General features: G+C 45.3%; 1 protein-coding gene across 1 annotated transcript in view; it reads left to right on the top strand.

The window, feature by feature from the left end:
- The window catches only part of BMERB1 (bMERB domain containing 1), a 106526-nt gene extending 83209 nt beyond the window's left edge, over window positions 1-23317 (top strand). Inside the window, exons 3-6 of the mRNA XM_036280128.1 lie at window positions 11528-11601; window positions 18626-18740; window positions 20025-20107; window positions 22603-23317. Of these exons, the coding sequence (XP_036136021.1) occupies window positions 11528-11601; window positions 18626-18740; window positions 20025-20107; window positions 22603-22715 (385 nt within the window). The 3' untranslated portion in view covers window positions 22716-23317. The remainder of the gene's footprint in view (window positions 1-11527; window positions 11602-18625; window positions 18741-20024; window positions 20108-22602) is intronic.
- The last annotated feature ends 1901 nt before the right edge of the window (window positions 23318-25218 follow it).

Raw genomic sequence — 25218 nt, 5'->3', positions numbered from 1 at the left:
AGTTGGATCTGAATTTCAGATAAACAGTGGATCATGTTTCGGTATAAGTATGTTATAAATATTGCACGGGGAATCCTTATACTAAAAATGATTTGATATGTATCTGAAATTCACAAAGAATTAGGTACCCTGTGTCATTTGCCGAATCTGGCAACCCTATCATCTTAGTGTTTTCCTCACCCAGTCTATGTTGGTTATATTTTCTAAATTTTATTTTATTTCTACACTTCTCAATCTTCTTTTGAGAAAATATTGAAAGCTGATCAACAATAATTTTTCAGTGGTTGTTGTGTTCTTTTTATTTTATTTTTTCATAATTAATTAATTTATTTTTGTTACAGATGTTTCTCCTTTTCCCCCCACTGATTCCCCCCTCCCCCTCCCTCCCCATTCTTTCTGGTGTAGTTGGAAAATTATATATGTAACCAATGTCCTATTATTAGACATTCGTGTTGTTTCCTCTTCCCTTCTCTCCCTTCCCTTCCCTTCCCTTCCCTTCCCTTCCCTTCCCTTCCCTTCCGTCCCCCCTCCCTCCTCCTCTTCCACTTCCACCTACTCCTCCTTTTTCTTTCTCCCCCTGCCCCTCTCTTTCACCTGTTTGGAGCCTAATCTTTGTCCACATCTTTAATTCTTTGTGGTCACTCAGCCCAGGGCCTCAGGGATAGGATTAGGGAAACCCAGGGCCAGAACCTCTCTCCCCTTCATAGCTCCCTGAGCCATCCAATGGGACGACTTATATGTCTCAGTCTAGGTACTATCTTGGTAACTATTGGGGGATAAAAGTAGAAACTAAGAAATGAAATCACAAAAACTTAATATCTCCTTCAGTGAAGCGAAGGATGTGAAGGACAAATGCTGTCGCAGAAACTGCCAGATTGCATCAGCAGGTGCCAGCAGGAATCTGTTGGCCAACCTCATATGTGCTGGGCACAGCCCAGCTCCCTGCTGGAGCCAAGAGGAGAAGGGGAGCGTGGGCTCTGGACTGTCAGTCAAAGCTGCGGGACTGGTGAGAGCCCTGTTGTCTTGCAACTGGCCTTGGTAGCTGGCCTCCATTCCTGGTGTCTCTTGGAAGGGAAAATTGAGTCAGGAAGGCTGACACGTACTAGGCTCTCCATAAGTGTTTTCTGGATAATTGACTTACTGGATGAGTCAGCAAATCAATGAATCAATGATCAACATTTCCCTCTCTGGGCATCGATTTCTTCATCCTTAGAAGGTGAGAGTTCTCCTATCTCCAGCAACTTGGTTAGTCTCTGATTACTTCCCATGGTTCTTTCTGAAGGTCAGGACCCAACGAAATTTTCTACAAAGGGCCAGCTAGTAAAATGTTTAGCTTGTTTATGCCATATGGTCTCTGTCACAATTACTCGACTCTGCTGTCGTAGCGCAAAAGTAGCCAAAGATAACATGTACATGAATGGGCATGTATGGCTGTGTTCCAACAAAACATATTTATAGACACTGAACTTTGAATTTCATATCATTTTAATGTGTCCCAAAATGTCATTCCCCCCCCCCCAACCACTTAAAAATGCAAAAACCAGTCTTACCTCATGGATTATATACCAAAGCAGGCATCAGATTTGGGCCATGGGCCATAATTTATCAATCCTGCTGAAAATGCATGAGCAAACATATCTTCTAGGAAGTCCATTGAGCCCTTAAACAGAAGTTCAGAATGAGAATTCTCTTTCTTTTTGGTTCATACATAATGATTACCATGTCTGCCAAACTGGCTTTTGTAGACACATTGTTGTGCCATGCTCTCACTCTAGAAGCTAAGGTGGCTCCCATGTAAACGTAAGTCCTTCATAACCCAGACCTGTATGTCACCAATATGTCCTATTTGGGTGATCTCTTCGCTGTCATTTACCCAGGGATACTACATTTCTTTTATAGTCAGTGTTCTACTAAGGTGCCCTCTTTACTTATGTGCCTGGTACCCTTCTCCCTGACCATCCAGATTGTGCCCCTCCTGTAAGTGGCACTCAAGCTGAGAAGACTTCCTCAGACTACTCTGATCTCTATCATCCCTGAATTCCAGCCACCATATGGGAATTTCATATGATCAGTTGAGAGACTGCCGGCATTCAAGTTTTTATCACTTATTCTGTGACCTGAGCAACTTCCTAACGCCATCCAAGGGATGATCATAATAACACTCACCTCACAGGGTTGCTGTGAGAGTTAATTGAGATGATTTGTGGAAAATGCTTGGCCCAGAGCCTGGTGTGGAGAGTATAAAAACATTAATAAATGCCAGCTATGATTATACTTCTGTATTGTTTGACCTTTTTACAGGGAGGCCATACTTATATAATAGTTACATAATTTTGAAAAGACGAAAAGAACCCTTTCAGGTTTAAAACAACATAAAACACTATTTTGTTGTTAATTTTTTTCAGGTAAAAATTGTAATTGATGTGTAATATACACACAGAAAAGGGCAGAAACCCCAAGTGTTCAACGTGATGAGTTTCTCAGTAATTTTCTTTCCAGGATGAATCAAAACAGTCAGTGTTGAAAGCCCAGGCAGAGAGAAATAATCTGTGCTTCAGGGAGGTGACATGCTTTTGGGAACAGTGTCACATTCAGGAATGAGGGTCTGCTGAGAACCGAGGGAGAAGCCAGTTAATGCACAGACCGTAATGGTGCCGCAGGAAGAAACAGGCAGCGTGGTCTCTAGTGATGCATCGCAAAGGCGTCCCATTCAGAGCTGTGTCACTTGAACTCATGGTCCCCAGCATCATGCTGAGTGGTGGCTGAGCTCACCGGCTCCCTGGAGCTGTCTCATCACCTAGTCTCCCTCAGGGGGAACGTTTAAACTCATTAATCCAAGAACACTAAACAAATGCACACATTCATCATCTCAGTGCTCTTAGGTTTGAGGAAATGGAAATAGCACATGAAAGTGAGACTAATCCTTTGACGTAGGAATGTTGGCTAAGATTTTTCAGGAGTGTCTGCCAGCCGACAGTCCAGCAACTCACCTCCTTGCCCAGGCAGAGGGGTGGACGGAAGTAGGCTTTCCTATGTACCTAACTAGGTATGTAAGAAGCACAAGGCTGTCTGCTCCCCAACGTAAACTTATTTCATGTTCATACGACCCTAAAGCAAAGGTATTATTTCTTTCAACAGTGTAGGACTTGCTCAAGATGTACAGCCAACTACCAGTGGAACTGGGATCCACACTTAGGTCTGGCTGGGTGTAAAGCATTTATTTATTTATTTATTCTTATCCTCACCCAAGGATATTTTTTGTATTTATCTTCAGATAGAGTGGGAGAGAGAGAGAGGGAAGAAGAGAGAGAGAGAAACATCAGTGTGAGAGAGACACATCGAGTAGTTGCCACCCTCATGACCCTAACTGGCGCCGGGATCAAACTGCAACCGTGGTACGTGCCCTTAGCGGGAACCGAACCTGGGAATCTCTGGTCTGCGGGCCGACGCTCTAACTGCTAAGCCAAACCGGCCAGGGTGTGAGTCTAAAGCATTTTAATTCCTCTCTGTGCTAGCAGAGCAGGGCTCCAGGGATCACTGAAACCCCTCATTTTATACGTGAAGAAACAGAGGTCTGGGGAGGAGGATGGCTTCTTCAAAGTCATTGTGGTATAATAAGAAATATACTGGGTCTTTGCCCCAGTTCCTGGCAAAGGCCTCCTGAAGCTCTTGTAATTTCCTGAGTGATAAGGGTGCTAGGCACATCTTTTAGTCTACTTGTTCTCCAACTCCTGTTTCTGACACAAGAGCTTCTAAGACTCTGGGAATTTCCAGAATGGTCAGAGTATCTTTTTGTGTGCTATTGAGATGACAGGTGGATGGGGCCCCTAGACAGGTTCAGGATGGGATCTGGTCACCAGAAAGACTAAGACAGGACTAGAAGCTTGGAACTTTCAGTCTTATCCTCCATTCTCAGTGAGGGAACAGGGGCTGGATATTGAGTTAATAATCCATCATGCCTATGTGTTGTAGCCTCATAAAAATGTCTAAACTATGATGTTTGGAGAGCTTCCACGTTGGGAGACACGTGGAGGTGTTGGGAGGGTGACGCTCATGGATGCTCCACGCCCCTTCCCCATACCTGTTCATCTGTAGCCTTTGTAATATCCTTTATAATAAATTAGTCAGTGCAGGTAAATGTCTTCCTGAGTTTTGTGAGCAGTTCTAGAAACTTGTCGAACCTAAAGAGGAGCTCATGGACACCCCCAGGTCATAGTGCGTTGGTCAGAGGTACTGATGGCCTGGACTTTTGATTGGCATCTGAAGTGGGACTGAGTCCTTAACTTGTGGGGTCCACACTAACTCTGGGCAGTTAGTATGAGAATTGAGTTGGTGTCCACTGAGAACTGGAGAAATGCTTGGTGTGGGAGAAACCACACATCTGGTGTCAGGAGTGTATAGAAAGTCAGAGTTTTTCTTTTAGGCATAGAGAAGGCTGTGGTGGGACTTGGACTCAGACACAGGCTTCACAGCACAGACCAATGCTCCAACTCAAGACCAGTGTCTCTTTTTCTTCCCACCCATCCCAAGGCGTCCACCACATCCACAGAAGGATCCAAATAAATATCACTTTAAAAAGTCAATCCTGCCCTTTGTCAGCCTGCTTCAGCCTTCACATCGTGGTCTCTGCTGGTTTTCCACCAGGCTCCAGACCAGGTCATGTTCAAAGAAATGTTGTAAAACAGCAGCACTAGTCTTCTGACAAAGCCTGATCACTTCTCCCTCCCAAAACTGGTAAAATGACCAGCTTTCTTTATTGTCCCAGCGTGAAAGGCTGAGATGCAAATGACCCTTTTCCTTCCTGCATGAATCAGTTTCTCGGAGATGACATCTCTCTCTGTGGCACGAGCTGGCAGCCGGGAAGACTAACCCTGCAGAGAGTGATTAACGTGACTTATTCAAAGTTTCAACCAAGCTTCAAAGTGCTTTGCGTGAACAGTTTCAATAGTTTTTGAACAATATTATTTGATAGCATTGGAAGATTATCATGATGTGATGCTCACAATGAGCAGTAGATAGGTATGTACGTTTTGATCATTTATTAAAAACGCACATGCGCAGCCCTGGACAGTTTGGCTCAGCAGTTAGAGCATCGGCCCGTGGACCAGAGAGTCCCGGTTCGGTTCCCACAAAGGGCATGTGCCTTAGTTGCAGTTTGTCCCCAGTCCCGGTTGGAGTCATGAGGGTGGAAACCAGTCACATCGATGTTTCTCTTTCTCTTTTTCCCCTTCTCCCCCTCCCGCTCTATCTGAAGATAAATGCAAAAAATGTCCTTGGGTGAGGAAAAACAAACAAGCAAAAAAACGCACATGCACATACATGTATCAGTGAACATGTCTTCAGCTGCAAGTAACAGAACATCTGAGTAATAGTGTCTTTTTTTTTTTTTATCATCCTCACCCGAGGACATTTTTCCATTTTTTGTTCAGATAGAGCGGGAGGGGGAGAGAGGAAGAGAGAGAGAGAGAAACATCGATGTGAAAGGGACACATCGAGTGGTCGCCACCCGCACAACCAACCAGGGCCGGGGACAAACTGCAACCGAGGTACGTGCCCTTAGCGGGAACCAAACCCGGGTCCCTCCGGACCGCAGGCCGATGCTCTAACCACTGAGCAAAACCGGCCAGGGCAGTAATAATGTCTTTTAAAACTTTTTAAAATTACAGTTTATATTCAATGTTGTTATGCTTAGTTTTAGGTGTACAGCATAGTGGTTAGATAATCATATACTTTACAAAGTGACCCCCCCCCCCATATTTTTAGAGCCCATCAGAGACAATACATAGTTATTACAATATTATTGACTACATTCCCTATGCTGTACTTCACATCCCCATGACTATTCTGTAACAACCAATCTGTACTTATTAATCCCTTTACCTTGTGCATTCAGTCCCCCAACACCCCTCCCCTCTGGCAACCATCAGTCTATTCTCTGTATCTATGACTCTGTTACCGTTTTGTTTGTTTGTTTATATTGTTCTTTAGATTCCACATATAAATGAAATCATATGATATTTGTCTTTCTCTGACTGACTTATTCACTTAGCACAATATCCTCTAGGTCTACCCATGCTGTTGCAGATGGTAAGATTTCATTCTTTTTTTTTTTTTTTTTTTTTATCCTCACCCGAGGATATTTTTCCATTTTTTGTACAGATAGAGTGGGAGGGAGAGAGAGGAAGGAGAGAGAGAGAGAAACATCGACGTGAAGGGACACATCGAGTGGCTGCCACCCGCACGACCAACCAGGGCCGGGGACAAACTGCAACCGAAGTACGTGCCCTTAGCGGGAACCGAACCCGGGTCTCTCCAGACCGCAGGCCGACGCTCTAACCGCTGAGCCAAACTGGCCAGGGCAGATTTCATTCTTTTTATGGCCGAGTAATATTGCATTGTATACAGGCACCACAGCTTTTTTATCCAATCGTCTGTTGATGGCATTTAAGCTGCTTCCATATCTTGGCTGTTGTAAAAAATGTTGCAATGAATGATGAGTAGTGTCTTCAATCTTGGGTGACCAACTATTGCAGTTTGCCTGGGACTCAGGGGTTTTCCAGAACATGGGACTGTCAATGTTAAAACTGGGATAGTCCCAGGCAAACCAAGACAATTGGTCACTCTACTTAAATCATAAGGACAGCTAATGTTCACTTGAGAAGTCCAGATGCAGATGGTCCAAGGGTCAGCAGGGTGGCTCAAAGATATATATCATCAAGGGAGCAGCTCTTTCCTCAATTTCCCTATGCCATCCTCAGCGCTGGCCGCAACAGCTTCAGGACTATGAGGGGTAGCACCTAAGACTCTAATAATCTTTTCTAGAAGCCCCACCAGCAGACTTCCTCTTACATCTTGGTGGCCCAAAGTGGGTCTCCTGGCTACCTCTACCTGCAAGGGAGCCTGGAAGAGCAGGTGTCCAGCAAAGGCAAATGGGATTGCCATAAATAGTGCTATAAAATAAGTGTGCCCCCCTGCCGCCAAATTCATATGTTTAAATCCTAATCTTCAATGGGTTGGTATTAGAAAGTGAGGCCCTTTTCCCCCTTAAATCCTCACCTGAGGATATTTTTCTTTTTATCTTCAGATAGAGTGGGAGGGAGGAAGGAAGGGAGTGGAAGAGAGAGAGAGAGAGCGAGAAACATTAATGTGAGAGAGACACATCAACTGGTTGCCTCCTGCATGACCCCAACCAAGGTCGGGGACTGAACCACAACCAAGGTACGTGCCTTTGACTGGAATCAAACCTGTGACCCTGGTCCATGGGCCGACACTCCAACTGCTGAGCCAAACTGACCAGAGCTGGGGCATTTTTTTTAAATCCTCACCCGAGGATATGTTGAGAGAGAGAGAGAGAGAGAGAGAGAGAGAGCGAGAACATTGATGTGAGAAAAAACACTGATCAGTTGCCTCCCATACTCACCCTGACTGGGGTTTGAACCCACAACCTTTTGGTGTACAGGGTGATGCTCCAACCAACTGAGCTACCTGGCCAAGGCAGGAAGTGGGACCTTTGAGTGGTGATAGGTCATGAGGGTAAAGTCCTCATGAATGAGATTAGTGCCCTTATAGAAGAGACAAGAGAGATCGCATTCTCCACCATGTGAGGATGTAGCAAGAAGGTGGTTATCTGCAAATCAGGAAGAGAGTCCTCACCAGGAAAGAAATCAGCTGACACCTTGATCTTGGATTTCCCAGCCCTTCAGCTCTGAGATACCATGGGTTGCTGTTTAGCCTCCCAATCTATGGTAATTTTGTTATAGCAGCCTGAAAAAACTAAGATAACTGGCTTCCATCAAGGGCTGGAGACATTGCATCCTAAACAAGTCAGGGCTCTAAGAGGAAGGGGGAGGAGTAAGGTCAGTTTTGTGGGCAACTAACTGTGTTAGTGGCAACTCATATAGTCACATGGAAAAGAGACACCATGGGGAAGTGGTCAAGGGCACAAACGTGGGCTAAATCTCGATATCCACTTACCAGTGTGGGACTTGGGGCACATTGCTTGACTTCGATTTATTTTCTATAAAAAGGAGATAAAAAAAACAATACCTCTTTCACAGGACTTCTGCGAGGATTTAGATGCACTTATGCATGGAAAGTGCTGAGGACAGTGATTGGCACGTAGTAAATGTTCAGTAAATGTTGGCTTTTTATTTCTTAGTGGTGGAACCCATCCCTCCATCTTCCAGAAAGAGACCTGGTTTTTCATCAGGTGAATTCTCTGATAGCTTGCAGAGTGTGTGTGTGTGTGTGTGTGTGTGTGTGTGTGTGTGTGTAGGGGGTGGGGCAAGCTCCTTTCCTAGGGAAATGTTCAGGAACCACTAGGCTTTGCTTTTGCCAACTGGGGTTTGTAAGTCGAAGACCAATGCTGAATTGTTTGGGATCTGAAGACCCTCCATTGACTGTGAAGCATTTGGAAGAGGAAGAGGGAGAAAGAAAAAAGATGGGAAGCTGGTAGCAGGAGGGAAACTTGAGGAAAACCACCACGTTGTCAGCTAGGGATTTTTACGGGGGATTTTTACGGATTTTTATGGATGCAGCATGACTCCCTGTGAGAACTTCAGAACTCCACTTTCCTTGTTAACCTGTGGTGGATTTGGATGTGTTTGGGAGGACTCAAATTCACGCTGAGTACAGTTTTGAGATGGACAGAGGATGAGGACTAAGGCCACCCAAGGCAAGTCTGCCACACCTGGGTTACAGGTATGAAAAAAATTGGTGTGAAATACACCAAAACACTTTGGAGTGAACACTGAACTCTGGGTGTATGTGGGTCAAGGTTATGCATAATTTTAGGCTCCTTCTTTGTATTTATATTTTCCAAAATTTCTAAGTGATCAGGGATCTGTTTTATGATCAGATAAAACATAAAACTGTTGTAGAGAAATAGGATCAAAGTTTGTTTGTTTTTTAAGGTTGAACATGTTAGCTTCGTTTGTCAAATAAACTGCTTGTCCAGCAGCACTTTCTCTCTGTTTCTCCCTGTTTCTTTCTAACAATGAATGACAATAATAGGTACCATTTCTATCTAACAGTGAATGACAACAATAGATACCATTTACCAAGCATTTTACTATGAATGTCCCAGGCTTGAAACGCATAATAATCCTAGGAGGAAGTATTACTAAAATTCTTCTTTTAAATATGAAGAAAGAGACTCAGAGAAGTTAAAACACTGGCACCCTTTGAACTGTTTGGTGGCAGTATTCTTTTCTTTCTTTCTCTTTTTTTGTTAATCTTCACCCTAGGATATTTTTCCACCAATTTTTTTTTTTTTTAAATGATAGAGTGGGAAGGAAGGAGGGGGAGAGAGAGAGAGAGAGAGAGAAACATCAATGTGAGAGAGACACATCCATTGGTTGCCTCCAGCTGGGGATTGAACCCGCAACCCCTCGGTCTGTGGGCTGATACTCTAACTGCTGAGCCAAACCCTCCAGGGCTGGTGTCGGTACTCTTGCTTCTAACTACTACCTGTCTCTCTTTTGTTTCTTTTGCCATCTTTCCTTCTCTCATCTTTCAAAAATTATCAATTAGGACCTGTGTCAATTCCATGGTTACCACCCTAGATTTCTCAACTTTAGCATGATTGACATTTGAGATCAGATAATTCTCTATTGGGGGTGGGGGGGCTGTTCTGCACATTGTAGGGTGCTGAGCAGCATCCCTGGACTCTACCCACTAGATGCCAGTAGCAACCCTCCCCCCACATACCCAGTTTTAACAACCAAATATGTCTCTAGACATTCAGATGTCCCCAGGGACCAAATTGTCCTCATAGTCCTTGTGGAAAAGGGTCTGAGAGTTCCACACATTGCATGATTGCTGATAGGAACCCATGGGAACAGTTCGTACCCTTCTGGAAATTCCCCAAGCTCATTCGAGGCAGCTGCCACCTGCTGGGACATTCCAGGACAGGGCTTGACAAATGGTTGGAGCGCCTCTGGCAACAGGAGACACAGGCTGAAGTGAGATGTTCCTGCCTCTTGTTCTAAAAGCTGGGACACTGGGATTAAAATGGGTAACATGGGCAATTCTTGACTAGCAAAGGGAAGGGGGCCCCAAGCTGGTCTGTGGGTGACACTTTTTTAGTGGAGGCAACAGGCCAGGTTCTTGGCCAAGATGCTGCGGAAGGAGGCAGATCAGTGGACTCAGATGAGTTGATTTCTGGTCCTGGTCCCACCCTCATATGCTGTGTGGACACAGTTGAGCCCTTTGAGAATATTAATGCTTCCCTCTGTCTCTTCCTGGGACAGTGGGATGCTGTGTCCAAACTGGCCCATCCTATCCCCTGGTCTTGCTTTATTCTTCTTCATAGTATCTTACTTGATATTGTATTTGTGTTTACCTACTGTCTCCTCTGCCTAAATTTCAGCTCATGAGGGCAGGAGAGATCATTGCATCCCTGGAACCTATGACAGTGGTAGACATAGTAAATGCTTAATAAAAACATGCAGAATGACCCAGACGATGTAGCTCAGTGGTTGAGCTTCTGCTCATGGACCAAGAGGTTGCCAGTTCGATTTCTGGTTGGGGCACATGCCTAGGTTTGGGCCAAATCCCCAGTGGGGGGCATGCAGGAAGTGGCCAACTGATGGTCTCTCTCATTGATGTTTCTATCTTTCTCTCCCTCTCCCTCTAAAATCAATAAAGAAAACAAACAAACAAATATAAATGACAGTAAGACAAGTTAATATACTAGCACACACATACACATGCACACATGCACACAAAACTATATAAAGTAAAATTATATGAGCAACTGATTACTGAGATTATGGGAGTGAACATCTTTTCACACTGTTAATAGGCAATTTGAAAATTGCTATTAAAATTCACGTGTTCATGTTACTTGACCCAGCAATTACATTTCTATAAATTTATTTTTCTAGGAATTTATCCTAGACATGTTTTAGGAAATGACTCAGATGTCTATGAATATGAGAATTGTTAAATAAATCACTGTATATCAACAACGTAGAATAATATACAGCCATTACAAATGAGAAGATTTTCATATACTTATGTGGAAAGATGTCCAAGATATATCATTAAGTTTTTAAAAATTGCAAAATATTTTTGTGTAATGACAGTGATATGATATGTGATAGTAGAAGCATAAACATTAAAAAAGAATTTTAAACTGTTGAAAATTATTACCACTAAAGGATAGAAATTTTCTGTCTATGCTGTGAATTTTTGTAATGTCTACAATTTTTAACAAGCTGATAAAAGAATACACTGAACCTGCCACATGAGCCTGCTCATACAAACAAACAAAAGCCGGGCACAGGAAGACTGGGAGGGCCACTATCCAGGTGTTATTAATAGTGGCTGGTTATTTCTAAGTAGTGAGAAAATGGGCGATCTTTGTTTTTCTTCTTTTGTAAAAAACTTCTATAAAAAGCATGTGTGAGCTTTACAAAGGCCAACCCCCTCCCACAAATTTCTCTTTGTTGAAACTGGGGAGGTGCTCAGGGTATAGAATGTTTTTTGAGGTAACCTGCTGACATGCAGCGTCCTGTTTCCTCAGGATGGATGACATTCAGCTGTGCAATGACATCATGGACCTGAAGCAGGAGCTACAGAACTTGGTCGCCATCCCAGGTAAGCATCTGGGACTCCAGCTGCTCAGAGCCCCCAGCCTGGCCCCTCTGCACTCCTTAGGGCTGAAAGACAGTGTTCATCTGCTCTCCCAGCATGACCTCGTTTTTGCAACGCAATGCTCTCTGATTGTGTGACTCAAACACAACTCTGTGTCAGGGAGACCCAGGTTCAAGTCCTAATTCTAGTGACTTCCTTGACCTTGGGCAAATCACTTTATCTCTCTGAGGCTCAATTTCTCCTCTGAAAATGGGGTAGTAACAGTAATAGTAGTACCTAACTTATTGGGCATAAATCTCACTGTGATAAATGAAACAATGCAAGCCATGTGCTTAGCTTGATATTTGGTCCAAAGTGAGAGTCCAGTAAGTATTAGCAATGATCACTATTATTATCCTTGGGAATAGGTAGAGTATGGTGGTTACAAGCTGACTTTGGAATTAAACCTAGATCTGTCACTTATTAATGACATGACTGTGGGCATGTCATTAAGTTACTTCACTAAAACTCAATTTTTACATTTGTAAACTCAGTTTCTATATCTGTAAACTGGTACAATAGTGGCATCTACCTCATAGGGTAGTTGTGAAATTGATAAAGGGAAAAAACATGTAAAGTGCTTAGCATAGTTCCCATCCTATAATAAGTGCTTATCATTATTATTAACAAAACAAATTTCTACCCATCCTTTAGGTCACAGATTATTTGGCCCTAAGAAAGACTTCCCTGTTGGGTTAGGTGCTCTCCAGGGGGTTACTCTTATCCAATTATTTATCAAATAATTAATTGCCTGTTGACTCATATATGTCTCTGTAAACTCCATGCTCCTTGAGGGCAGGAAGGAGGGTCTGGTATGTGCAAAGAGGAAGGTTTATGGAAGGAACAAACACAAGTCTGCCTCAAGAACCTTGCCTTCACTTTGGCAAGGAGCAGCGCAGGCTAGATGAACAACCCCACCTTGTCATTTACGAATGTTTTTTTGCCATTTATCAGTTCAGTGAGGATGTCTCAAGAGGCTGAATTGCAGCGAGGTGCTAGGCATGCGGTGATGAACAGAAAATTACCCCCTGCTTTAAGGAGCTCGCAGGTCAGTAGGAAGAGCCGGCCTGACATCCAGTGGACACCTACAATTGAGCTAGAAGTAGTGCGCAACACTTAGAATGGGGCATTGTTCTCAATGCTTCAGCGCAGGGACGTTTGGGCCTAGATGAGTCTCTGTTGGGACAGGGGGCTGTCCTGTGTGTTGTAGAATTTAGCAGCATCCCTGGCCTCTACCAACTATATGCCAGTAGCATTCCCCTCCCGCCCAGTTGTGACAACCCAAAATGTTTCCAGATGTTACCAAATATCTCCTGGCTTGCTATAGGGGGTAAAGTGGGCAAATTACCTCCTGCCCAAGAACCACTACTTTACAGTACAGAGATCTGGGTTTGAATCCAGGAGGACGAGCTAGGTGATCTTCGTGGAGCAACTTAATTTCTCTGAGCCTTAAATTCCTTGTTTATAAAATAAAGCCAGCCCTGGCCGGTTTGGCTCAGCAGTTAGAGCATTGGCCTGTGGTCAGGAGAGACCGGGGTTCGGTTCCTGCTAAGGGCATGTACCTTGGTTGCAGTTTGTCCCGGCCCTGGTTGGGTTGTGCAGGTGGTGGCCACTTGATGTGTCCCTTTCACGTTGATGTTTCTCCCCCCCCACCTCCACCCCACTCTATCTGAACAAAAAAATGGAAAAATGTCCTCAGGTGAAGATAAAAAAATAAATAAAGCCAATAATTGCCACCCTCATGTGGTGGTTGTGACTATGCCATGACAACATGGGGTCACAAATGAAAAGCATAAGAGCACTTAACACATGCTTGTTCTGACAGTAGTGTGTGCAATCGTAGCAGAATTTTCAGATACTATTGCTTTAATGAGCATGTATGACGTGCCAGGCCCTGGGAATATATGAGTGGACAGTCCTAATTGAAAGGGGGTGACAGCTAATGCGTATAGGGTTTCTTTTGGAGGTGATTAAAAGGTTCTAAGCCCTGGCTGAATAGCACAGTTGGTTAGAGCATTGTCTTGATCGCCAAAGTTGCAGGTTCAATCCCTGGTCAGGGTACATTCGACAATTAACCAATAAGTGCATAAATAAGTTAAACAGCAAATCGATGTTTCTCTCTCTCTCTCTCAAATCAATTAAAAAAAAAAAGATCCTGTAATAACCTTACTCAAAGCAGTTGCCTTGCAAGAGGATAACTATTTTCCTTACGATAACCTCCACCACCCATCATTGCTTCCATATCCATAACTAGAGTCTACTTACATATTCCCCAGTGGGATCAAGTATAAAATCTGACCCAGGAAAAGATATCTTAAACACTAAAATAGTTGTAAGATTTCTCTAATTTATATCAGAAGACACCTGGAGAATATGGATAGGAATATATTCTAAGGGTATTAGGCCAAGAAGAATGGAGTATAGTATACTGAACCATTTTTTTTAAATGTTCTAAAATTTATTGTGGTGATGTTTGCATAACTGAATAACACTTCAAAAGGGTGAATTGTACAGTATGTGACTTATATCTCAATAAGACTCTCACCACAGAAAGTGAAATGTCAAACAAAAAGCAGTAAAATAATGGGGGCAAAATGTAGCTGAATCCAGACACTACCCACTTGAAATTCTGATTCGATTGTGTGGGGCTCTGGCAGTGGTCATTTTTGAAACCTTATCATGATTGTGATGAGCAGCCGGGGTTGAGAGCCACCAAGACAGCACAGCATTCTCATTTTATAGCCTCCCCCCAACCCCCACCGCAATAGTGCGGTTGAAAGTTACAAAACCCATCTAGGATGATGTAAGCAAAAACACAATCGGGCAATCAATGGAAGGACAGTGGAGACTCCTGGAGCCCCAGGGCATTGTATTCATTTCCTTGGGCTGCTATAACCTATTCCCACAAATTTAGTGGCTTCAAACAATAGAAATTGATTCTTTCACAGTTCTGGAGGCCAGGAGTCCTAAATTAAAGTTTTGGTCTCTAGAGGAGGATCCTTCCTTGCCTCTTCCAGCTTCTGAGGCTCCTGTCAATCCTTGGGTGCCCTGGCTTGTAGATGTCTCACTCCAACCTCTGCCTCTGTCATCGTAGTCTTCTTGTCTTTGTATGTCTCTCTGTCATCTCTTACTATAAGGACACCAGTCACTGGATTAAGGGCTCCCCCTAATGAGTATGACTTCATCTTAACTAATGACACCTGCAAAGATCCTATTTCCAAATAGGGTAGATATGAAATTTGGGGAGGTGAGGGGTAATACTGTTTATCCCAATACAGGCATGAAGCTCTGCCCAGTCTCACAGGGTCTGGAACCAGAAAAGGAAAGTTGTCGGAATGTTCTTTGGATCTCTCTCTCTCCCCCCCCCCCTCATCCCACCCCCCCTCTCATTGGGGTGCGTGTTTCATTTTCCTACTCTAGCATATGAGCCAGGCAAGTCCACTCCATCTCTTCTTCATGATCTTCTTGCACAAGAGCCCAATTCTTGGGGCCTCTTTGTCCCAAGTTTTAACTTTGCAGGAGACTCTTAAAAGGCCCAACATGGGTTGGCATCTCCCTCTTGGGAGGAAATAATTCCTGGAGCCCACTGCAGGCTAAGCAGGGCATGTAGGAGCCGCCAAGGCAAAGGAGACATGAGTATGTGGCCACTGGGTCAGCCAAGGCCACCTCAGGCACCTCCATCTGGGGCTGTGGCAGCCCCTAGAGCATGTGTGGAAATGGGTGGGAGCAGGGGTAGGGGGTGTCTTTGGTTGACACAGCCAATGGGGTGCATGACTAACCAGGACCAGGACTGTGGAGAGGAGAACAAAGCCTTCAGCTGGAGCACAACATTTTCAGTAATCGGGATAAATAATATTTTAATACAGTATCAAAATATTAAAATTCATGCAAAAAAACCCCACAATAAAGCAAACACCAAAGGTTTAAAAAAAGATGAGATCAGTACTGATACTCAGTGGGTAGAGGCCAGGGATGCTAACCCTTGCAGTGTGGGGGCAGTTCTCTAAGAAGAATGTGTTTCTCCCAAAATGCCGTGGACTGTCCTGCTGAGAAGCATAGGTCGCACTAGGTCATAGGGCCAGTTAGCAACAGAGCCCAGGTCTCCAATGCCAGTCCCATTGATTGCCCAGGAAATTGCATCGTCTAAATCACTTCTGTGTGGACATTCAGATACTAACACTTTCCTTCTTCTCCTGTATTCCTACTCACCTCTCCTCACCTTCTCCTTGTTAAGAGTCTTCTGTGAATTCCCCGGACCAGAACCAGGTTTCTGGATGGATTTAGCTGAATTTAGGGGGGGGGAAATGATGCTCCAGGCAACACATCAATACAACTATTAAGGAGAGAGAACACTGAATGGCCAAGAAAATCATGTTTACCAGCTATGGTCAACAAATAATTTACCAGCTCCTGATGGGAAAGAACACCTGGGAACCTCCCCGCCTTGAGGGCTTCTCAAGGACAAGCCAATATGTCTCACCACCACCCCACTGTCATCACCATTGCCTGAGAGCTGGTGATCCTTGGAGCTAGTAGTGGAGGCGGTGTCACCTTCCCCTTGGACACAAATGGTATCGCCCTCAGAAGGCTATTGGACGTTTCAAACTAGTGATTCTCAACCAGGAGCAATTTTGCCCTCTAGGGGACATTGGGCAATCTGCTGACATTTTTGGTTGTCACTACTAGGGGAGGAAGTGCTTCAGGTATAAGTGGGTGGAGGCCAGGGATGCTACTGAATATCCTACAATGCACAGGACAGCCCCCATAATAAAGAAGTGTCCAGCCCAGCCCAGCCCAGCCAGTGTTCTCAATGGATTGTCGTCCCATGGACTGAGAGGTCCCGGTTCGATCCCCAGTAGAGGTCATGCAGGAGGCAGCCAATTGGTGTTTCTCACATGGATGTTTCCATCTCTTTCTCCATTCCTCTCTCTAAAAAATCAATTTAAAAAACATATTAAAAAAAAAAAAGAATTGTCCGGCCAGTGTGGCTCAGTAGTTGAGTGTTGACCCATGCATCAAGAGGTCACCAGTTCAATCCCCAGTCAGGACACATGCCCAGGTTGTGGGCCCAATCCCCAGGGGCATGCAGGAGGCAGCCAATCGGTGTTCTCTCTCACTGATCTTTCTCTCTCTTCCGCTTTCATTTCCTCTCTCTCTAAAAAAAAATCAACAAAGGAAAAAAAAGGAATTATCCAGCCCAAATATCAACAGTGTCAAAGCTGAGAAACCTAAATTAAATGAAAACAAAAAGCTCATGAAAATATTGACATAATAGCTTTCAATTTATTAAGCACTTACCCTTTGCACATTTATGCTGCATGATTTGCTTGTCCTTCATTAAATATGTATTTGTTTCCTTTGTACCTGGTTCAGTAAATAGTTAACCTGGAGGGCATTTAATCATTTGTGCCCAGAGTCATGCAGCTAGGGAAGGTAGGACTGTCTGGTTCTACAGGGAGGCTCATAGTTGTGATAGGGGCTACAGGCCAGGGAGACCAGTTAGGAGGCCATAGCATGTCCAGGGAGAGGTGATGGTGGCCTGGGCTAGTGAGGTGTGCTGGTGGAGATGAAACGCCAGTTGGAGAGTGACATGGGTAAGCACATGGAGATGTTACGAGTCAACGTGTGATGCCAGTAAGCACTGGGTAAAGTTGGTAAGCTGGCAGTTCTCATTGGCAAGTAGGTGAGTGATGGTGGCAAGAAAAGGGTCACATCATCAGTCAAGTGGTAATGCCTGTAGGTAGGTGAGTGGGGCCTCTGGGCAGGTAGGTGATGCCAGTGAACAGGTGGGTGGGGCCTGGAGGCAGGTGCCCAGAAGGTGAGTGATGCCTGCAGGCAGGTAGGAGATACTGGCAGGAAACGTATGTAATACACATAAGCAGGTGAGCTACATTGGCCGGTGGCCTGGAGACTTGGGTAAGTAACTGGTTTGTCAGCTGGCACAGACCACTTTGAGTAGGAGGCTTCTCCCATGAGTTGCTGGGCGGGGTTACATGAGTGGATGGCTGCATCTGAGTCCCTGGGGGGCTGGGGATGCCTGAACCGGAAAGAGATATGAAACAGGGTGACTACCTTGGGGAGGGATGCTGTCATTTCCTTGGGGGACCTGCACGTCATTATGGATCCCCTGAGAGAGTTGAGTGAGCAGGGAATTCAGGAAGTCTGTGGGCACTGTGTTAACTTACCTGCTGAGGACTGGGAGGCACTCTGCCATGTGATGAGTGATGTGGGGAATCCGGCCCACAGGACCCACCATGGGAAGGGTGATGCCACCACTGTCAGTGTAGCGATGGCCAGGAATCCGGGGGTTGCTAAAACTTCCACCCCCTTCCTAACTTCCCCTTCTGGTTGATGGGAGAAGTCGATTTTGTCTCTCATCCAAACATGATACACTTTTGGCCTCTGATTCTACCTCTGGACCTAGAGGAAACTGTCAATGCCAGTCCTAGGCAGGTAGATGGTCCAGCCACCCCATGTTTTTTTTTTATCTTCTGAAGGGGTCTGAGCAGAGGGAGCTGAAGTGGGTTATGTTTCTGCCCTCCTGGTTTTCTCAGTCCTCATTTCCAGCCCTGGCTCTTTTGTTTTCTCTTCGGCGTTCTAGCCCTGGGTGCTTGGGACAGCACGGGAGCTTTTTACCCGGCAGATTGGCTGCTCTTGCTATGGAGTGTTTCTCTCCCAGCACCCCCACCGAGTCCTTCTCACCGCCTGCCTTCTTCAGCAGGACCCCCTTGCTGCATCATTACCATTTCCTGAGTACTCGCCGTAGCCGAGCTCTGTGCTAAGCCATTTACTAACGTCACTGGGTTTAAGCCTCACAGGGTATATTTTACAGAGCAAGAAACTGAAACTCAAAGGGGTCAAGTCACTTCCCCAGGTTCACCCAGCTGGTGAAACGGTAGAGCTAGGATTCCAACCCTGGTCCCTCAGACTCAAGTGCTTTCAACAGTTTCACTCAATTGTTTCTTTGCTGATGTTTTCTTCTTCCTAGAAAAAGAAAAAACCAAGCTGCAGAAGCAGAGAGAGGATGAGCTGATCCAGAAGATACACAGACTGGTGCAGAAGAGAGACTTCCTAGTGGACGATGCAGAGGTCGAGCGGTTAAGGTGAGTGGGCAGCTTGTCCCCAGATACCAGGCTGTTGGAGCACAGCCTTGTTTTCTTCCAACTCCATCGTCTGCTCCTGGGACTCACAGCCTTGCCTGACAGGCATGGCCTCGCCAAGCTATCCCCAAACCCTGGATCCAAATGAACCCCAGTCTTCTAGCCTGAGAACCCATTTCACATTCAAGAGAAACTCAAATCCAGCTCCAAAAAGTCTTGCAAAAGCCTGTGGGTCTTAACTGAATGTCATTCGAGGTGAGCAGGGAGGAATTACATCACATAACACACTGGGGTGCTTCTTACACATTCTTTTCACCGAACTTTCTCATCAAGGCAACTTCTAGAAACTTCTGTTGGTTTCTACAAAAAATCTGCCCCCTGTACTGACTTGCTTCCTTGCCTGCCCTGACCACTCCCCAGTGTTGTTCTGTTCTTTCCCCTCTCGTTGGTGGTTCCGATGCCCCTTTGGGGTCTCCTATGTGCAGACGCACCCACCACCTGAATCCGGAAAACCGTGGGCCCTGGAGCCATGGTGCACCTGGAGGATCTGGAGAAGGCTGGGCTCAGGAACTATGCGTGTTGATTCTTGAATATTTTTGTGCTGGAGCAAAGCCTTTGTAGCCCTTCACAAGGAGAGGGGCTCACACAGCTTCTTCAAACCCGGAAGGCAGCTGCTTCTTTATTCTCTGTGCCCTCCTGGGTCATCCAACGCCCCTGGCACACATCTTGCCTAGCTCAATCAGGCGTGGCCCACTGTCTTTGTTCCTGGTGACACTTGGAAGAACTGAGGTGACTTACCCTTTGAGATCTGCCATGTATCTTGTGGAAGCACTAGTGTCTAGGGTGACTTAAAGTTACAGGGTCAGGAGAGGTGCTGCCCAGCTCACTGAACCCCTGGCAGGGAGACTGGGTCCTATGATGTCCTTGCTTCTGCCCTGGGGTCACACCCATGCTCTGGACAGGCATTTACTCCATTGTTGATATGTGTTTGCTTCAGAGCAGGTGCATCAAACACAACATACAAATATACACATAACCCAGAAAACATACGCACACCACACACACGACACACAACACACAACTACCACCCACACATAACACACAACAGACACGTACCACCCATATATAACACACACCAACATACATGTACCATCCATACATAACACATAACAACATGCACGCACCATCCACAAGGCCTGTTACATGAGCCCACGCACTTAACCTCGTGCCTCCTTTCCCTAGTTCCTTGATGCTTTCCTTGCTTATTCTACTTTCCTGTTTTCACAGGGAGCAAGAAGAAGATAAAGAAATGGCCGATTTCCTGAGAATCAAGTTAAAACCTCTAGACAAAGTAACCAAATCTCCAGCCAGTGAGTGCACACATTATTTCTTCTCCTCCCATCCAAGAGAAAAGGAAATTTAAAAGAGGTCTGGGGTCCAGAGAAGGCCCAACAAAATACCCGTTAGAGATCAAAGTTGTGCACAGGATGATGGCAGGCAGGGGCAGCTTCCTCTAGCCCCCCGCCCAGAACGGTACTGTGATTACATCAGTGTTCAGCTGTTTTAAAATTCTTAAGAACTTTGGAACAAGGGGCCATGCCTTTTCGTTTTGCACTGGGCTCTGCAAACGACCTAGCCAGCTCTGGCAGCAGCTGCTGTCCTCTGATCGCCCAGTTTGGTGCGCTTCATAGACAGCGCTGGGTGGTCGCTGAGGCAAGAAGGTGGGAACTGAGGCGCAGGGAGCTCTGGCCTCTGTTGGAGTTGGAATTTCTAAGGCAGTGGAGCCAGAATTATGCTTCTCAGAACATTAGCCTCATAGGATACCAGGGTATAAAGAGTTTTGTATGAAATAAGTTTGAAAAATGTTACACATTTGACCCTCTCTATATGGAGGATCCTAGTGTTCATTAGCATATTAAATTGATAATGGGTCCTGCTGTCAAGAAACTGTCTTCTCTTTATTGATCCAGTGAGGTTGCTGTTAGTTATAAGAAATGGATGCCCAAGTCAAACGGTCTCTAGCTAAAAAAAAGGGTACTTGGAAGAAGAGCTACAAGAACCAGGGCGTCGGGGACTAGACACTGTTAGAACCCTTGCTTTCCTTCTATTTCTTACCTGTGCTCCTCTTTGTATGTTAGTTTCTTTTTTCTCCGACTACACAGGTCTTCTCCATGGGGTCAGAACTCCAGAACCATAACTTAGCAGCAGCAGAGGCAATACCACAAATTCTCTCTCTTGGAATCGAAATATATAAATCTTAGGGAAAGATTCTAATTGGCTTTTCTTGGATCATGTTCCCACCAATGAGGCCCATCACTGTTATCAAGAGGCTGAGGTACAGTGACTGGCCAGATCTATGTCACATGCCCACTCCTGTAGCCACAGGGACATGAATTGTTACCAGAATAAAAGGAACTAGAAATCTTGCTAGGAAGACACCCAAAAGCTGCCACGGCTGACTATGCTGTGAAACCAGTTTTCTGTGATCATCCATTAACATTCCATGAAAACACAGTTGTACAGTGTGGGGAAATAAAGAAAGAGAAGAGGCATGGTCCCTACTGCAGGCCCCTAAAATCACATGGTACACGATCCCTGGTCCCTGTGTAAACCCAGCATCCTCAATGGGCTGTCTCTTGCATAAAATGAGGATTAGAAAAACTCCATCTAACATGACGGAGAAGGAGTAAAGAAATTTGCCTTCTGAGTAGGGTTATGGGTAGAAAAAATAATTCCATCAAGAAATCAAAACACCAACCCTGTACCACATTCAAGGGGTTAAGTGTCAGGTCCAAGTTTACACTGCTTATCTAGCGCTGGAAACCCAAGTGGAAAAATTAAAACTGATCTAAAACCAGCGAAATCTCTGGGACCCCAGCAAAGCAAATGTAAAATTGCTCAATAGGGTTAACCCTAACCCTTCAGCATTCCATAATACACAGTTCACAGTAAAACCACCCCCGTGAAGATATGCTCTCAATAAAAATGTAAAACCAATGAAGAATTGAACCACTATGAGAGGAGTCCGTAAAAGCAACGAAAAGAAAAGAGAATATTTGTCCGCCCAAGAACTAGAAATAACAGACTATTTAAAGGAGGCAGTAAATATATTTAAAATTATTAAAGAAATAAGAGAAGGAATACAACACAAAATAAAAGAGCAGGATGCTATGAAAAAAGAATAGGTAGATTTGCAAACACTTAGCTTTCTAAAAAATTGTTACAGTACTGAAGGAAAAACTCAGTGGATTAAATACAAAGATACAGTTGATGGGAGGATTCATAAATTGAAACACAGAGTTGAGAAAATTACCCAGAATGCAGCACAGAGACAGAAAGATGAAAAATATGAAAGAAAAATAATGAAACATGGAAGATAGAATAAGAAGGCCCAACTTACATCTAATAGATATTCCAAAAGAAGAGATAACACAGTGAGCAGTAGAGGTATCTGAAAGGTAATGAATGAGCATTTTCCAGAATGACAAGATGTGAGCCCTCAGACTGGAGTGACTTGAACAAAACTCCCATTTATTCATTCACCAAATACTTCTTGAGTGCCAGACCCTGTGACTGGCTTGGCAGATACAATGGCAGGCAGAACTGAATAGGATAAGGTTTAAAGTTGTGACCGGAAGCTGAGGACTGAAAGCCAGTTACTCCACCGGGAAATGGGAGCAGTCAGTATGACCATATAAAATGCTTGCCAGCTCTCCACGTCACCTGACCTGTGGAGCTGAAGCAAGGCCTGGCCAGGAGCTGGGATGGGACTGGGGCTACAGATGGTTAGGGCTCTCCTTACCTCACTTCTCTCTCCCTCTCTCTTTTCTTCCCTCTCTTTCTCTGTGCTCCTACCTTGCTGCAGGCTCCCGAGCGGAGAAGAAAGCAGAGCCCCCACCTAGCAAGCCCACAGTGGCCAAGACTGGGCTGGCACTCATCAAGGATTGCTGTGGGACCACCCAGTGCAATATCATGTAGCCCTCATGTGGGGTGCCCCCGGGGCCACGGGGACTCCCCCTCCCATTCACTTGTCTTCATAGCCCCCATTTCACTGGGGCCCAAGAGCTCTCAAAGGTGGAAGGGGTTGAAGGCAAGCCTGTGACTGCCGCCAGGGGCTGTGGGCGCAGCGGGCGGGCCCGGCCGCCCTGTACAGAGTGTAGCAATAGGGAGTCCCTCACTGTCGCATGGCCCTCCCCAGAGCATGCCGAACCCAGGAGTCTGTCTCACTGTTTATTCAACCACCAGGAAAGGTCCGTCCTTGAAAAAGTGTATCTCCACTTCTATCTAGCTGTATCTAACCCACCACGCGAATGACTTGGGAGAGGGGCATGATCCCCAGGTGTGTATAGTTGTGACTTTTCAACAATCTAGCACCATGTTGGACACATCCCCCATCCACCCTCCAAGCTCTGCTGTCAGGCCTGCCCCCAGGGGCACAGTTCCTGTCCCCCCAACCCTGTCTCTCCTTTCCCAGGGGCGGTGCCCTGAAGGGCTCCACACAGCCTATATACCTTGGAGACACCGAGGGCCCGTCTGTAAAGAGTGAGCTTGTGTGTGGTGTCGTGGTCACGCCTCCTGCTTCCTCCCCTTCCATGTCTGGGCACGGGTCACACCAGGAGCGTGCCCATTTGCTCTTGGTTCTTCCTTCCCTTGCAATGGCTGCCCCAGGTATGTGGAGCAGAGGGGATGGGAGCCTGGGCTGGAGCACACCCAGTGCTTGAAAGAGGTAGCAGAGAGCTGGAGGCTCCAACACCAGGCAAGGGAGGCAAGCAGGGGACCCCAGCAGATGCTGACCCCGGCACTCTTCCCCCACCCCGGGGCCACCAGGAGGAGTGCCAGCAGGACCCCACTCACCAGCCTCACACATAGACCTCTGTAAACAACAGGGGCAGGCGGGAGAGGCGGCCTGACCCAACCGTGTCCCATCATCTGGGGGTGTATTTTAACCAGCCTAACAATTCCACCTGTGTAACTTGATGTACATATGCTACAGCCAGCTCGGCACAGCCCATGTGACCTCTCTGTACGTGTGTGTCGTGACCGGCCTAAGTAGTTAGCAGAACTCAAGGTTTGCTGATGTGCAATCATCCATCAAAGAAAATAAAAATGGAAACCACGTACACAGCATTTTAAAAGTTTTTGCTTTTTTCTCGACTGTGGAAGCAACTCATGTACACAGTAAGTCACTTTAAAAGTACAGAAAGTAGAAAGAATTCTTTTGGGTTTGGGGTTCTTTTTTGAGCTCCCGTAATTCCTCCAACTAGAGACCATTCTGACATTTCCTTTCAGTTTTTTTAATGCATTAAAAAAAAACAATTGGCATCATCTGTACCATTTTATAACCAGTTTTCTCTACTCACTTAGCATTATATCACGATCATTCTCCCACATCATTAAAAGCTCTTTGTAAACATTAAACACTCGTCATAAATATTTACAATGGCTGCTTAGTAATCTTCTGGATATACCATAATTTATTTATTTCCTCTCTATTGGACATTTAGGCTGTTTCTGGTTTTTCAGTATTATAAATAATATTATGATAAACGTCTTGGGGATAAAGCTTCATCTGAATTTCTGATTTTTCCTTAAGATAAACTCCTCAAAGTAAAGTTCTAAGGACACTAATGGGTCACATTTAAAAATATGTATTTGTAGCTCTGGCCAGTTTGGCTAAGCAGTTAGAGCGTCGGCCTGTGGTCCAGAGAGTCCCGGGTTCGGTTTCCGCTAAGGGCACGTACCTCGTTTGTAATGTGTCCCCGGCCCTGGTTGGTGTCGTGTAGGTGGCAACCACTTGATGTGTCTCTCTCACATTGATGTTTCTCCTGTCTCTTCCTCCCTCTCTCCCTCCTGCTCTGTCTGAAGATAAATGCAAAACAAAAAACAAAAAACCTCAGGCTGCAAAGGGCCCGCCACTCTCCCTTGCCTGTGGAAAATGTGGGTCTGGAAGACTTGACCTCAGACTAATTAATGAGCACTCACCAATGTAACAAGCCAAAGGAGATCAAAACCCTCATAAAAATCCTGTCTGTAGTACATCTGTGGAACCCTGGGGTAGACCTAACTTATGTTCTTGCTATTCCTATTGATTATAAAACAAAACACTCCACCATTTATTTAGGCTTTTACAGAAGAGCGGAAGAAAGTAATAATTCAAGATGCTCCCAGATCACTAGGGCTGCCTGCAAAGCTGGGGAACCTTGTAGATCTCGGACCCGCATACCCAGACTCCCTCCTTTTGGAAGCCAAGGGGTGGTGGGAGGGAGGATAATAACAGAAGTAACATTTGTTGAGAGCATATTGCTATGCTCCTCACATCAACCCAAAAGGCAGACCCTGTATATATATATATATATCTTCTTTATATCTGAGGAAGTTACAGACGGTCCCATGGGAAGTTAGTCGTGGGATTGCCATTCAGCGTCCACCCCTATAACCTCAATTATAACCTCAATAGTCCTTTCTCTTCCCATCATCATGT

This window comes from Molossus molossus, unplaced genomic scaffold (assembly GCF_014108415.1).
Source record: "Molossus molossus isolate mMolMol1 unplaced genomic scaffold, mMolMol1.p scaffold_m16_p_3, whole genome shotgun sequence".
In the NCBI taxonomy this organism is placed as follows: domain Eukaryota; kingdom Metazoa; phylum Chordata; class Mammalia; order Chiroptera; family Molossidae; genus Molossus; species Molossus molossus.
The sequence above is the reverse complement of the archived record's forward strand: the minus strand, read 5'-3'. Positions and strand labels throughout refer to the sequence as shown.